Consider the following 12,300-nt stretch of genomic DNA (forward strand, 5'->3'; position numbering starts at 1 on the left):
CAGAGACTCTCAAAAGGCGTTTTGTAACAGGGACAGCTCCCTGATAATCTATTTATAGCAACCGCCCCTGACAGAAATTTCAGGCTGTTCTTATCTGATGTGTCAGAGAATTTGTAAGGAGTTATCTGGCTAACAACAGAGGAACGGGTCAGAGAGCTATGGGACTTCGCTCTTTGAAGAGAGATAACAAAATACTGCAGATATATGTGTCCAGCTCAAATTTCAGGAATCTGGTTTACACTTTAAGTGAATGTTTGAATCCGTAGAATATATGACCGAGTGATTGTTAAAAGGACAGAGTTCAGACAGTTGTCAATAGGGAGAGATGAGCCAGCCATGAAGACATAACTACAAGCTCAGAGAACAAGATACTTAGAAGAAAAGAAGGCTGGATGGCCGCACTCCTCATAGCTATGAGTAAGCACCCAACCTTGGTGTGACACATGTAAGCAGATAGCTGTAGTTTACCTTTGTATCTGGCACTTGAATAAAGGAAATGCATAGGAGTGCAGCCGTCCAGCCTTCTTTCTTTCTAAGTATCTGTTTGCATACAGGGCTCGCACCCGTCACGTGGGATAGAGGCTTTTTAGAGCAGCAGGGTAAGAGAATTTGCCTTAGAGTAGGGGTGCCCTACCTTTTGAAGAGCGAGGGCCACTTAAGCAACTTGGTAACCGGTCGTGGGCCAACATGAGCGGAGTGTGCAGATGGCAGATCCGTGTCCACTCTGAATATGCAGAGCGAACACGGACACAGCCCACTCCACTCTATAGAGCCCACCCTAGTCTTTTTTTTTTTGCGGATCGGATTGGAGGTAGGCGGATGTAAACGGACATCTGCCACTCCTTAGAGGTCAATGGAGGGTCCGATTGGGTCAGCCTGACCATGTGAAAGGGGCCTAAGGCTGCTTTTAAACTGATGCGCTGAGATTTACCTGCACCGCAGTGCACCTTTGTCTTTCCCGCCGGTTAGCTGCACTTTGCTATAGACTTTTATTATATTCTACAGGTGTGGTGCACTTTCAGAAAGTGCCGCAAACTCCCAGGTTATAACAGAAGTCTATACTGCACTGCTCTGTCAATCAGTTTGAAAGCAGCCCAGTAACCACTGTAGAACAGTGCGTGTATAAAACTGATTTTAGTAATAAACGTGCCTTTAATAATACTCTTCTATTCAATCCCGAACAGGAGGTCGCAGGCCACATCAGAGGGCTCCGCGGGCCACTGGTTGGGCACCTATGCCTTAGAGCAACGTACATGTACAGAGAACAAGATACTTGGAATAAAGGGTACAGTAGCCAGAAGGTAGAAAGGGCACAGTTAAACTAGGCACTTGCTGCACAGATAAATGTGTGCCAGTCAATGGATATTAATATTGCTCCAAATGGAATTTTTCTTATTTAGGGCTAAAGTGTCTCTAAACAATAGGGGCCAGATTCACGTAGGAGGGCGTATCTTTGTGCTGGCGTAGCGTATCCTATATTCGCTACACCGCCAACTTAGAGAGGGGCGTACCGTATTCACAAAGAACTTGCACCCTAAGTTACGGCGGCGCAACGTAAATGGGCCGGCGTAAGCCCGCCTAATTCAAAATAGGCTGGTAGGGGGCGTGTTGTATGGTAATGAATCGTGACCCCACGTAAATGACGCACCTAACGAACGGCGCACGCGCGCATGCTCAGTATCACGTCAAACTTTCTCCCTAACTTTCGCCAGCTCAATGTTTAGTCAACGTGAACGTAACCTACGCCCATCCCCATTCACGGACGACTTGCGCAAACGATGTAAAATACGACGCTGCTCCGACGTCCATACCTAACATGACTTACCCCTGCTTTATGAGGGGTAAAGTTACGCCGGTCAGACGCCTTACGTAAACAGCGTATATTAATACGCCGGGCGCAAGTACGTTCGTGAATCGGCGTACATAGCTCATTTGCATATTCAACGCGGAAATCAACGGAAGCACCACCTAGCAGCCAGCGTAAATATGCACCTAAGATAGGACGGCGTAAGAGACTTACGTCAGTTGTATCTTGGACAAATTCTGGCGTATTTGATTCTTTGAATCAGGCGCCGAGATATGACGCCTCACATTCAGACTTACGACGGCGTATCTGGAGATACGCCGTCGTAAGTCCTTTGTGAATCTGGGCCTAGATCTTTAACCATGCATCAATGCAGAGACATTCAGTATGAGATCAGCCTTCAGCACACAGTTACCAAATCACTGCATTGACCACTTTGTCAGACAGCTGACCTCAGCCATGTTAAATAGATCCCCCAAAGGGGTTAACATCAGCAGCTTTCTGACAAGTAATGAAGCTTTCCTATTGACTGTATGCATTAGACATCTGACACACGGCCGTCAGCAATCTATCAAACATTACCCTCCTTGGTGCACCAGGAATGTGGTACATGTAATCATTTACCCAAATGTTTGTGAAATATTTGGCTTTGGTAGATTTTAGATGGCCAAATAATAAAAACGCAGCAGTCTTGAGAAAATGCACTTCACAGAATAACTAACAGAAACATGACAACAAACAGCTTTATTTTCATCTCCTGGATAAAATCCAATTTTTTTTCTGTTACAGGTAATAGTTTTTACTGCCACGTGAAAGATTCCTTTTAAATAAAACAATATATATATATAAAAAAAAAAAAGTACGGGTCTAGGAAACTCAAAGGAGAGCCACAGTCATCCGTTCTCAAGCCAATCCCAGGCTAAATAATGAGCCAGTGGCAGCCAAGTTGTTCAGATGACGAAGATCTTCTGGCCAGACTTGGAATGAATTTAACTGTTAGCGAATCTGCTCTACCAATTAAGCTGTCACAAGCACACTTAAAATGGATAAGTTGCTCCTGTGCCTTCTTTATTTATGCCTTTTCTTTTTAGGAGCATTTTTTGAATGATCGATGTGCTGTTATTAATGGGACGCAAGATTTCAAAACAAAATCTATCTTAACCAGAGCAATAGCTTGGAAATGGAAATGTACTTCTCTCACAGAGTTGCTGACTGATTAGAACGGGGCTTTCTAGATTTTACGTGGGCTAATATTTTACCTGCGGAAAGGAGTAATGAAAATCAATGTTTTAACAATGCACACAACATAACTAGATGACTGATTAAAGGGCTGTGCCGTCATAAAAAAGAGGGGGCAGAAGATTGCCCTGGGGTACCAGAATGTATTTTGCAAGACTGAATGTTATTTAACATAGTAATTAAGAACCAGAAGATGCAGGAAAAAACATTTTCCACCTTGCTCTGAAACATGGGCACAATATGAAGTTAGCAGCAGGCATTAAAAAAAAAAAACTGCTGAGCCAGGCAAGCTATTAGGACATAATAAGAATGAATGAATGGAGTCATATTTCAAAGTATCGGAAAGTGACCAAGGGCAGACTGTACGAATGTGCAGACAAATATACAATTCCTCGGAATTTAGTTAAGAACTAGTAAAACTCGTGGACAGAGCAGGATTTACTGCAGCTTGATCGGTTGACATAACAATCACCTGGATGGTGTGTGATTTCCAGAAAAAGCCTCCACCTCATAGAACGGCCACTTACCAGCTCCTTATCACCTCCTAGTATATAAACCTCCATATAAAAAACCTCCAAAAAAGATAAGTGTAAAATCCTTGCCGTTTCTAATAATGTAAAAAAGGTTGCACTTACAAAATGATGCATTAAAAAACACGCCTAGATAAGCCGACCTGCTCAATATAACAGCCCGTCCTTCTGGGACCTGTGCAAATGCGGCGATGTCAGCACATTGCTCCCCCTGTGTGTTTCGTCACCAGATGCCCCAGGACGATTTTACACTATGGAAGCATTATTATTTTTGGTGTCCTTATATGATCGTGTTTTTCCATGAGAGCCTTAGCTGGATTTAATATCCACAAGCGGGAAAGACCTACAGTACTAGGAGGTCATAAGGCCCTTATCCAGCCCTTGGGTCACTTTTCCTCTCAATGATATGAGGCGCTATTTCCCCCACTGACACCAACGGTAATACATAATTTCTGACACTAATAATGGGGCATTATTCCTTTCACCAATATTAATGATGTGGCACTATTCCTTGCACCAGTATCGATTGGGGCACTATTGCTGCCACTGACAGCAATGAAGGGGCATTATTCCACCCACTGACACCAATTATGGAATACTATCTCTTCCACTGATACCAATGATGGGGCATTATTCCTTGAAGGAATATGAATGATGCAACACTATCACTGCCATTGACATGAATGATGGGGCACTATCCCTCCCACTGGCACCAGAAATGGGGCACTTTTCTCCTCCCACTGGCACCAGCAAAGGGGCACTATTCTCCTCCAACTGGCACCAGCAAAGGGACACTACTCCTCCCACTGACACCAGCAAAGGGACACTACTCCTCCCACTGACACCAGCAAAGGGACACTACTCCTCCCACTGACACCAGCAAAGGGACACTACTCCTCCCACTGACACCAGCAAAGGGACACTACTCCTCCCACTGACACCAGCAAAGGGACACTACTCCTCCCACTGACACCAGCAAAGGGACACTACTCCTCCCACTGACACCAGCAAAGGGACACTACTCCTCCCACTGACACCAGCAAAGGGACACTACTCCTCCCACTGACACCAGCAAAGGGACACTACTCCTCCCACTGACACCAGCAAAGGGACACTACTCCTCCCACTGACACCAGCAAAGGGACACTACTCCTCCCACTGACACCAGCAAAGGGACACTACTCCTCCCACTGACACCAATGATGAGGTACTATTCCTCCTCCTACTGGCCACCAACCCTGAGGCCATGTTTATTCTCACTGATGCTGGGTCTCTGACATTTTCTATCCGAACTGGCCACAATCTTGCTCCCCTAAAGGCTATGGGACAGTAAACTGGCGCTTTTTTTTAAAAGTTTAGAGACCCCTGCACTAAGGGAACGCACCAGCAGTGCAATGCAGTTTACCACAGAGTAATGCACAACGGTACTGCAGCACATTAAGTTGGTAAAAAACTATGCATGCCTATTTTTCGGTCCATTGTGCTTTGTGCAGGAAAGTGTAGCATAACGTGATTGCATTAACACACCACATTGGACTGGATAGGTCTGAAGAGACTCTAAATCAGAGTATGATTTAGCCATATCATTTATAAACAGTAAGCAGTGATGGCAATATTATCATAATACTGATAAAATCATAATACAAAATAAATAAAAAAAAGAAGAAAAACAGGAAAACATGCCTTGTTTAGTTCTCGTTTTATCTTGTCCGGGGTAAATTGATCAAGATAATGTCGGAAGTGAAAAGCATCGATGGCAACAATTTCCGTAGTACGTCTCTGCCAACTGTCCCTGTGTGCAAATAGTAAAGAAAAGATTTTTCTATACATTACAGTAGATTTTAATGGTATAGATTTTAATTAAACAAGTGTTAGTGACACATTCTGAAATATGATCTTTAAAGATTTATCACAATGAACTCCAGTTATCAAAGTGTCTTTACTAAGAACTATGGGCCAGATCCACAAAAGGGATACGACGGCGTATCTGCTGATACGCCGTCGTATCCCTGTTTCTAACTATGCGGCTGATTCATAGAATCAGTTACGCATAGCTAGTCCTAAGATCCGACAGGTGTAATGGACTTACACTGTCGGATCTTAGGATGCAGTACCGCGGCCGCCGCTGGGGGCATTTCTCGTCGTAATCCAGCGTCGGGTATGCAAATTAGCACTTACGGAGATCCACAAAGCTTTTTCCCTTCGTTAAGTCGCCGTAAGTGTTAGTTTGCCGTCGCAAAGATAGGGCTACTTTTACAAAGTGTAAAGTTAGTACCGCGTCGCTGTCAAAATTTTTTTTTCCCTGCCGCATCTTTTTTACCCGTCGCGATTCACAAAACTCGGCGCAACGTAACGCAAAGCACGTCGGGAAAATAGCGTCGGGAGCATGCGCAGTACGTCCGCCGCGGGAGCGCGCCTAATTTAAATGGGACTCGCCCCATTTGAATTGGCCCGCCTTGCGCAGGACTGATTTAGGATACACCGCCGCAAATTTCCAGGTAAGTGCTTTGTGAATCGGGCACTAACTTGGGCAATTTGCGGCGGTGTAACTTAAATCACAAAAGTTACGTTGCGCCCGCTGGTTGTGGATCTGGCCCCAAGTTATCCCACAGTGACAACATTCAAGTTTTCATTCTCTAAACAGGATTTTCCACTGCAAGTCTGAATAGGATTATTTGCATAGAGGAATTGCAGTTTTTGTTTCAGATACTGCAAAACAGCCAAATTTGACTTTTTATAAAGTGGAACTTTAGTCAGAAAATGTAGTCCTGCTAGATCAATTCAGGCTGGCCCCTTTTGCAGGTATAGTTATATAAAGCATGACAAAGTGCCTATACTGTTTACAGTGATATTAAAGTATTTTTTTATTTTCTTAAAAATAACAAACATGTTATACTTACATGCTCTGTACAGTGGTTTTGCACAGAGCAGCCTGGATCCCCTGCCTGCCTCCTCCCGCCTGCTCAGTGCCCCCATAGCAAGTAGCTTGCAATGGGGGCACCCGAGCAGGCTCGCTCCCCGGCATTAGCTCTGCGTGTCCATTCATGCACAGAGCCATAGCTTGGCCCCACCCTCTTCTGATAGGCTTACTGACTCATTGGCTGCCTCAGAGCTAAGGCTCTCGCTGCACATCACTGGATCGTGATGGGGCTCAGGAAAGTATCAGGGGGGCCCTCAGGTAAATATTGGGGGGTGCTGCTGCACACAGGTTTTTTACCTTGAGCCCTTACAAACCCTTTAAACGTAAAGTGGAGTTCCACCCAAAAGTGGAACTTCAGCTTTAAGGTCTCCTTCCCGACTCCTGTTTGCTAAACTGAGCTTTTGGGGAGGAGGGGGGAGCAGGTACCTGAATTTGACAGGTACCTGCTCCCACTTCCGTTCCGGTTGCCTAGGCGACCGGAAGCAGAAGCTCTCCTTTCCAAAGTCTTCTGGAGATATGATAGGTCCAAGTAGACTTCCGGGCCAGTACCAGACCGCAGCGCTGCTCGTGCATGCGCAGAGGGCACCCAGCTGTGAAGCCGCAAGCTGTCACAGCCAGGTGCACATAGTAGAGATGCCGGCGCCGCCGAGGGAGGACACGGGGAGAACGCCGCTGGACAGGTAAGTGCCTGTTTATTAAAAGTCAGCCGCTACACCTTTTGTAGCTGCTGACTTAACAAATGACTGGAACTCCGCTTTAAGAAATACACTGTCTCACCCTGTTCTGCATATGCTCAGTTGCGCTCTATTTTTTGGCACTGTGCTACAATTGAATGACAGTTTGAAGGTTTACTGCTACACCAGGACTCTGGGCGTCCGCAAAATGGTGGCCTCCAGCAAGAAGAAATGGGAGTAATGCTGGAGGATATTGTTCAGGAGAGGAGTATAATGACAGGTAGAATGTTTAAGAGAGAAGTGCGGTGTGTATGATTGAAGATAGTATGGCCTGCTGTAGAGGTGATAATGTCCAGGAAATGTCTAGCGGAGGGGAAAAGACATAGCTGGAGCTCCCCCATCACCCCTCAGTATTTTCTTCATCTGCCCCCACCCCCCCAGGACTTGCACAGGGTACTGCTCATTGTTTCATTCTCCTGTGTTGTGGGATAACAGGTGGCTGGCAGGGTAGTGATGATTTATGCTTTAGGCCCTGTTCCCATCTAGCGATTTGGCGATTGTGGGTGGAACTGCCGCGGTTCAAAGTCACACTTCAATCCCGGCAAAATGCAAAAAGGTGCAGTTTGGATGAGATTGTCACTCTGCAAACCACATTGTGCAAAGCTGGTCACCCAAAAGAAGGCGACATTAAAAATGAATGGTATACAAAACGCGCACGGTGAGATTTGCCAGGATTGCAGTGCGATTTAGAATTGTGGCAATTTCACCCACAATCCTCAAACTGCCGCATAGGAACGAGCCCCCCCCACTGCCAGCCGCCAGTTATCTTGCAAGTACAAGACAGAAGAGAAAAGCAATGAGTGGTACCCTATGTAAGCCTGGTGAGGGTGTGAGTCAGATGGGGGAACTTTGGGGTGATAGGGGGACAAGAGAGTCTTACCTAATGTACCATGAGATGTAGATATAGTAACTTATCAGGGGTTCCCAGAGACTGCAAAGTTATTTCAGTTATTAATACGCTCACTATATTATACAAATTCTAGGTAAAAAATCTCCCTGAAAGTAGTAAAAACTTCCAGGGCTTTGTGCTACTACTAGGCAAAATAGCCTGTTGCCTAGGGCACAGCCATAACCCCCCCGAGCATCTTGCCCATATACCAAGTGTATCTGCTGCTACAGCCATGTCGCTCAGCAACAGCGCAGGCTGTGCAGAAATCAGAGCTGTCCCTGAATGTACAACGTCATCCACCGCTAGCTACCTCTGGGTGTTCTCAGCACTAAGGTTTGGTTGCTACAACGTAAACTTCGACGCTGGACCGACGTCCATACTTAACATTGCATACGCCTCATAGAGCAGGGGGTAACGTTGCGCCGAAAAAAGCCTTACGTAAAAAAATGCGCCGGACGTACGTTTGTGGATTGGCATATCTAGCTAATTTGCATACTCAACGCGGAAATCAACGGAAGCGCCACCTAGCGGCCAGCGTAAATATGCACCTTAGATCTGACGGCATACTAAGACGTACGTCAGTCCGATCTAGCACAGCTTCAGGCGTATCTTGTTTTGTGGATACAAAACAAAGATACGCCGGAGCATCCTGGAATTACGCGTAACTTCTTCGTGGATCTGGCCCTTTGTTTTTATCTACAGACTCTCCTTATCTGCATTAGCAGTTTTGTGGTAAAGGTGAACTATTCCTTTAAAGTGGTTGTAAACATCTGACATAATGTAGGAATAAAGGTTTGGTTGCTAGGACCGTCCACGTCCTAGCAATCAATCACATGCTAGCCCCTCCCCCATGACCCAGCATTTAGAGGATGGGGGAAGTTCCTCCACCAAATCTATATGGTCCCAGTGAACAGCCTTCAATCTATCTGCCCTTTAGCCGACTGCTGCAATGAGAAGGAACGGATGCTGAAGTAAGCTGGGGTGTTCACAATATTCCCTCCTCCCCTTCCACTACACCAACTATTCTCTTAAACCTATTCTCTCTCCTTACCCCACTCTGTTATTCCCTTCTAACATTGGGAACCAAATTAAAAATGGAATGGGCTCTAGGGACCCCGATGTAAGGGGGGATGACTTTGGGAATCCTAATAAAAGGAGAACTCTGATGCAAGGGGGAACTCTGGGGTCCCCGATTTAAGAAGGGGGGAACTCTGGGGTCCCCGATTTAAGAACGGGGGGGAACTCTGGAATCCCCAATTTAAGAACGGGGGGGGGGGGGGAACTCTGGGCTCCCCGATTTAAGAATGGGGGGGGGGACTCTGGGCTCCCCGATTTAAGAACGGGGGGGGGGAACTCTGGGCTCCCCGATTTAAGAACGGGGGAACTCTGGGCTCCCCGATTTAAGAACGGGGGAACTCTGGGCTCCCCGATTTAAGAACGGGGGAACTCTGGGCTCCCCGATTTAAGAACGGGGGAACTCTGGGCTCCCCGATTTAAGAACGGGGGAACTCTGGGCTCCCCGATTTAAGAACGGGGGGGGGGAACTCTGGGGTCCCCAATTAAAGAACGGGGGGGGGGGAACTCTGGGGTCCCCAATTTAAGAACGGGGGGGGGGGAACTCTGGGGTCCCCAATTTAAGAACGGGGGGGGGGAACTCTGGGGTCCCCAATTTAAGAACGGGGGGGGAACTCTGCGGTCCCCGATTTAAGAAGGGGGGGGGAACTCTGGGGTCCCCGATTTAAGAATGGGGGGGGGGAACTCTGGGCTCCCCGATTTCAGAATGGGGGGGAACTCTGGGCTCCCCGATTTCAGAACGGGGGGGAACTCTGGGCTCCCCGATTTAAGCAAGGGGGAACTCTGGGCTCCCCGATTTAAGCAAGGGGGAACTCTGGGCTCCCCGATTTAAGCAAGGGGGAACTCTGGGCTCCCCGATTTAAGCAAGGGGGAACTCTGGGGTCCCCGATTTAAGCAAGGGGGAACTCTGGGGTCCCCGATTTAAGCAAGGGGGAACTCTGGGGTCCCCGATTTAAGCAAGGGGGAACTCTGGGGTCCCCGGTGTTAGGAGTTGTGACTTTGGGGATCCCAATTAAAGGGGGAAGCTGATGTAAGTGGGAATTCTGGGGTCCTTTATTTAAGGTGGGGAGACACTAGGGGACCCTGATGTAGGGGGGGGGGACTCTGGGGACCAAGATGTAAGAGGGGGGCCCTATGTGGCACCTGATGTAAAGGGAGAATTTCGGATCACAATGTAAGGAGACACTTTGGGAAACCTAATGAAAGTGGGATTTCTGATGCAAGGGAAAACTCTGGGGACCCCGATTGTAGGAGAGGGGACACTTGGGACCCTAATGTAAGGGGGGATAACTCTGGGGACACCGATGAAAGAAGGGGGAACTCTGATGTAAGAGGGGGGACTTTGTGGACCCTAACAAAAGGGGTAAACTGATGCACAGGGTCAGGCCCAGGGGCCCAGCCTAAACCTGTGTAAGGGGCCCCAAATTTTCTGATGGCTGCCTTGTTTTCCACACACTGCACCAACGTTCCACATACTGCTGCAGGATTGGACGATGTTAGCTGGAGACTAAGCCGTCTCCTACAAACTTCAGCCAATCTGTAAAGGAGATGTATCCAGTCAATGAGCTTCCAGTCAGTCTCCACACTGAGGTAAGGTTGGCAAGAAGGTGACAAAGCATCCCTACAAAGGTTGAATTTGCCATTATTTATTTTTGTGGGGGGGGGGGGGGGTATTGCCTGGGGCACAAAATAGTCTAGCACTGGCTCTGCCTACTTCCCCCCACTACCCAGGCTGAGAGATGCTGCTCTGATACCGCGGAATAATCCCAGAAGTCCATTTGAAAATTCAACACTTCCAGGGATGTTGCCTCTTTTTTCCCCTGCTATACCCAGTGGTTTCTCCCGCCAACTATGTCAATGCATGACAAAGTAGTGAAGGGAGGGTTTGGCGGGATAAACCACTCAGCACAGTGGGGGACACAGGAGATTGACCCTCTTTAAAGTGTTGGTTTCCAAAGAGATGTACAGAGAAGATTCTTCATCAGAGTAGCAATTTCTGCATAGGCAATGGTAGAGGCAATCATTCACAAAGCTGAACTAAACCCTCCTATTCTTTAAGACTAAGGAAGCTGTCACCTTAGCCTCCATTTGCTCTGCATTTGGCACAGTATTGTATACAATATCAGTTATGACACTAGCAATTTGATGGCTTAAGAGCTGGGTTGGTCATGGCATACTTTAAAATTTAACAGTTTTGGGAAACTGTCAAATAGCGAATACAATAAGTCTACCTCGGAGCTTGATCTTCATGAGCACGGTCCCATTTGTAGCTTTCAGCATATCCTTTATATTCACTGTACTGCTCTGCACCTGCAAAAGACAGAAGCACATTTGAAAATTTCATGAAAGCACAGAAGTGAAGACTGTATTAAATCCAAAACCAAAAATGTATTAGATCGCAACATTTCTAATTCTATTTTTAGGCTTTTCTTCCTTAATTATTACCTGGTGAACCAACTAGTAAGTCTGTTTTCTAACTTTGTTTTCTCTGTAGTCCATGGACGGACACAACTCCTTAAATCTTGACAAGTGGGTTATGTTCCTGTTCACAGGAGAGGACTAGGCAGAAACATGTTAGATATTTAGATACATGTTACTTTAACAGAGTTGAACAGCCCCCGCCCAGAGGGCAGTCCCATCCGGACATAACCCTCCTCCCTGCAGTATGCAGCCTCAGTTCGTAACAAGCAGTGCAAACCTAAAAAAGAGGGGTGGGTGCTGCGTCCGTCCATGGACGTCAGAGAAAAGGATTTTACGGTGAGTACAAAAAAATCAGATTTTCTCTGATCGTCCATGGACGGACACAGCTCCTTAAATCTTGACAAGTGGGACATCTCCAAGCAGTGGGAACAGTATCAGTAAAACTAAAAAAAGTTCACCCCAAAACAAGCAGAGCTCCTCAACGGAGGAGTTGCAACTTTAAACACCCGCCTGTAAAACCTAGCGGCCGAAAGAAGCATCAGAAGATGCACTCAGAGCAACCGTGTAAAATTTTGAAAAAAAAAAAAAAGAGCATATGCCTGTATGATGGTCTGCCTGATCCACAGAGAAATGGTGGCTGACGAGACCGCCAGGCCCTTTTGTGGACCAGACACCGACACAAAAAGTGC

General features: G+C 46.7%; 1 protein-coding gene across 4 annotated transcripts in view; it reads right to left on the reverse strand.

Annotated features, from left to right (window-relative positions):
• Positions 1-12,300, reverse strand: part of PARG (poly(ADP-ribose) glycohydrolase) — a 237,107-nt gene that overhangs the window by 13,214 nt on the left and 211,593 nt on the right. For all 4 annotated transcript variants that reach the window (XM_040320736.1, XM_040320739.1, XM_040320737.1 and 1 more), the window contains 2 exons: positions 11,422-11,500; positions 5,257-5,365 (listed from right to left, as the gene is read on the reverse strand). In XM_040320736.1, the coding sequence (XP_040176670.1) occupies positions 5,257-5,365; positions 11,422-11,500 (188 nt within the window). The remainder of the gene's footprint in view (positions 1-5,256; positions 5,366-11,421; positions 11,501-12,300) is intronic.

The sequence above is a fragment of the Rana temporaria genome, chromosome 8 (genome assembly GCF_905171775.1).
Source record: "Rana temporaria chromosome 8, aRanTem1.1, whole genome shotgun sequence".
NCBI classification, from domain to species: domain Eukaryota; kingdom Metazoa; phylum Chordata; class Amphibia; order Anura; family Ranidae; genus Rana; species Rana temporaria.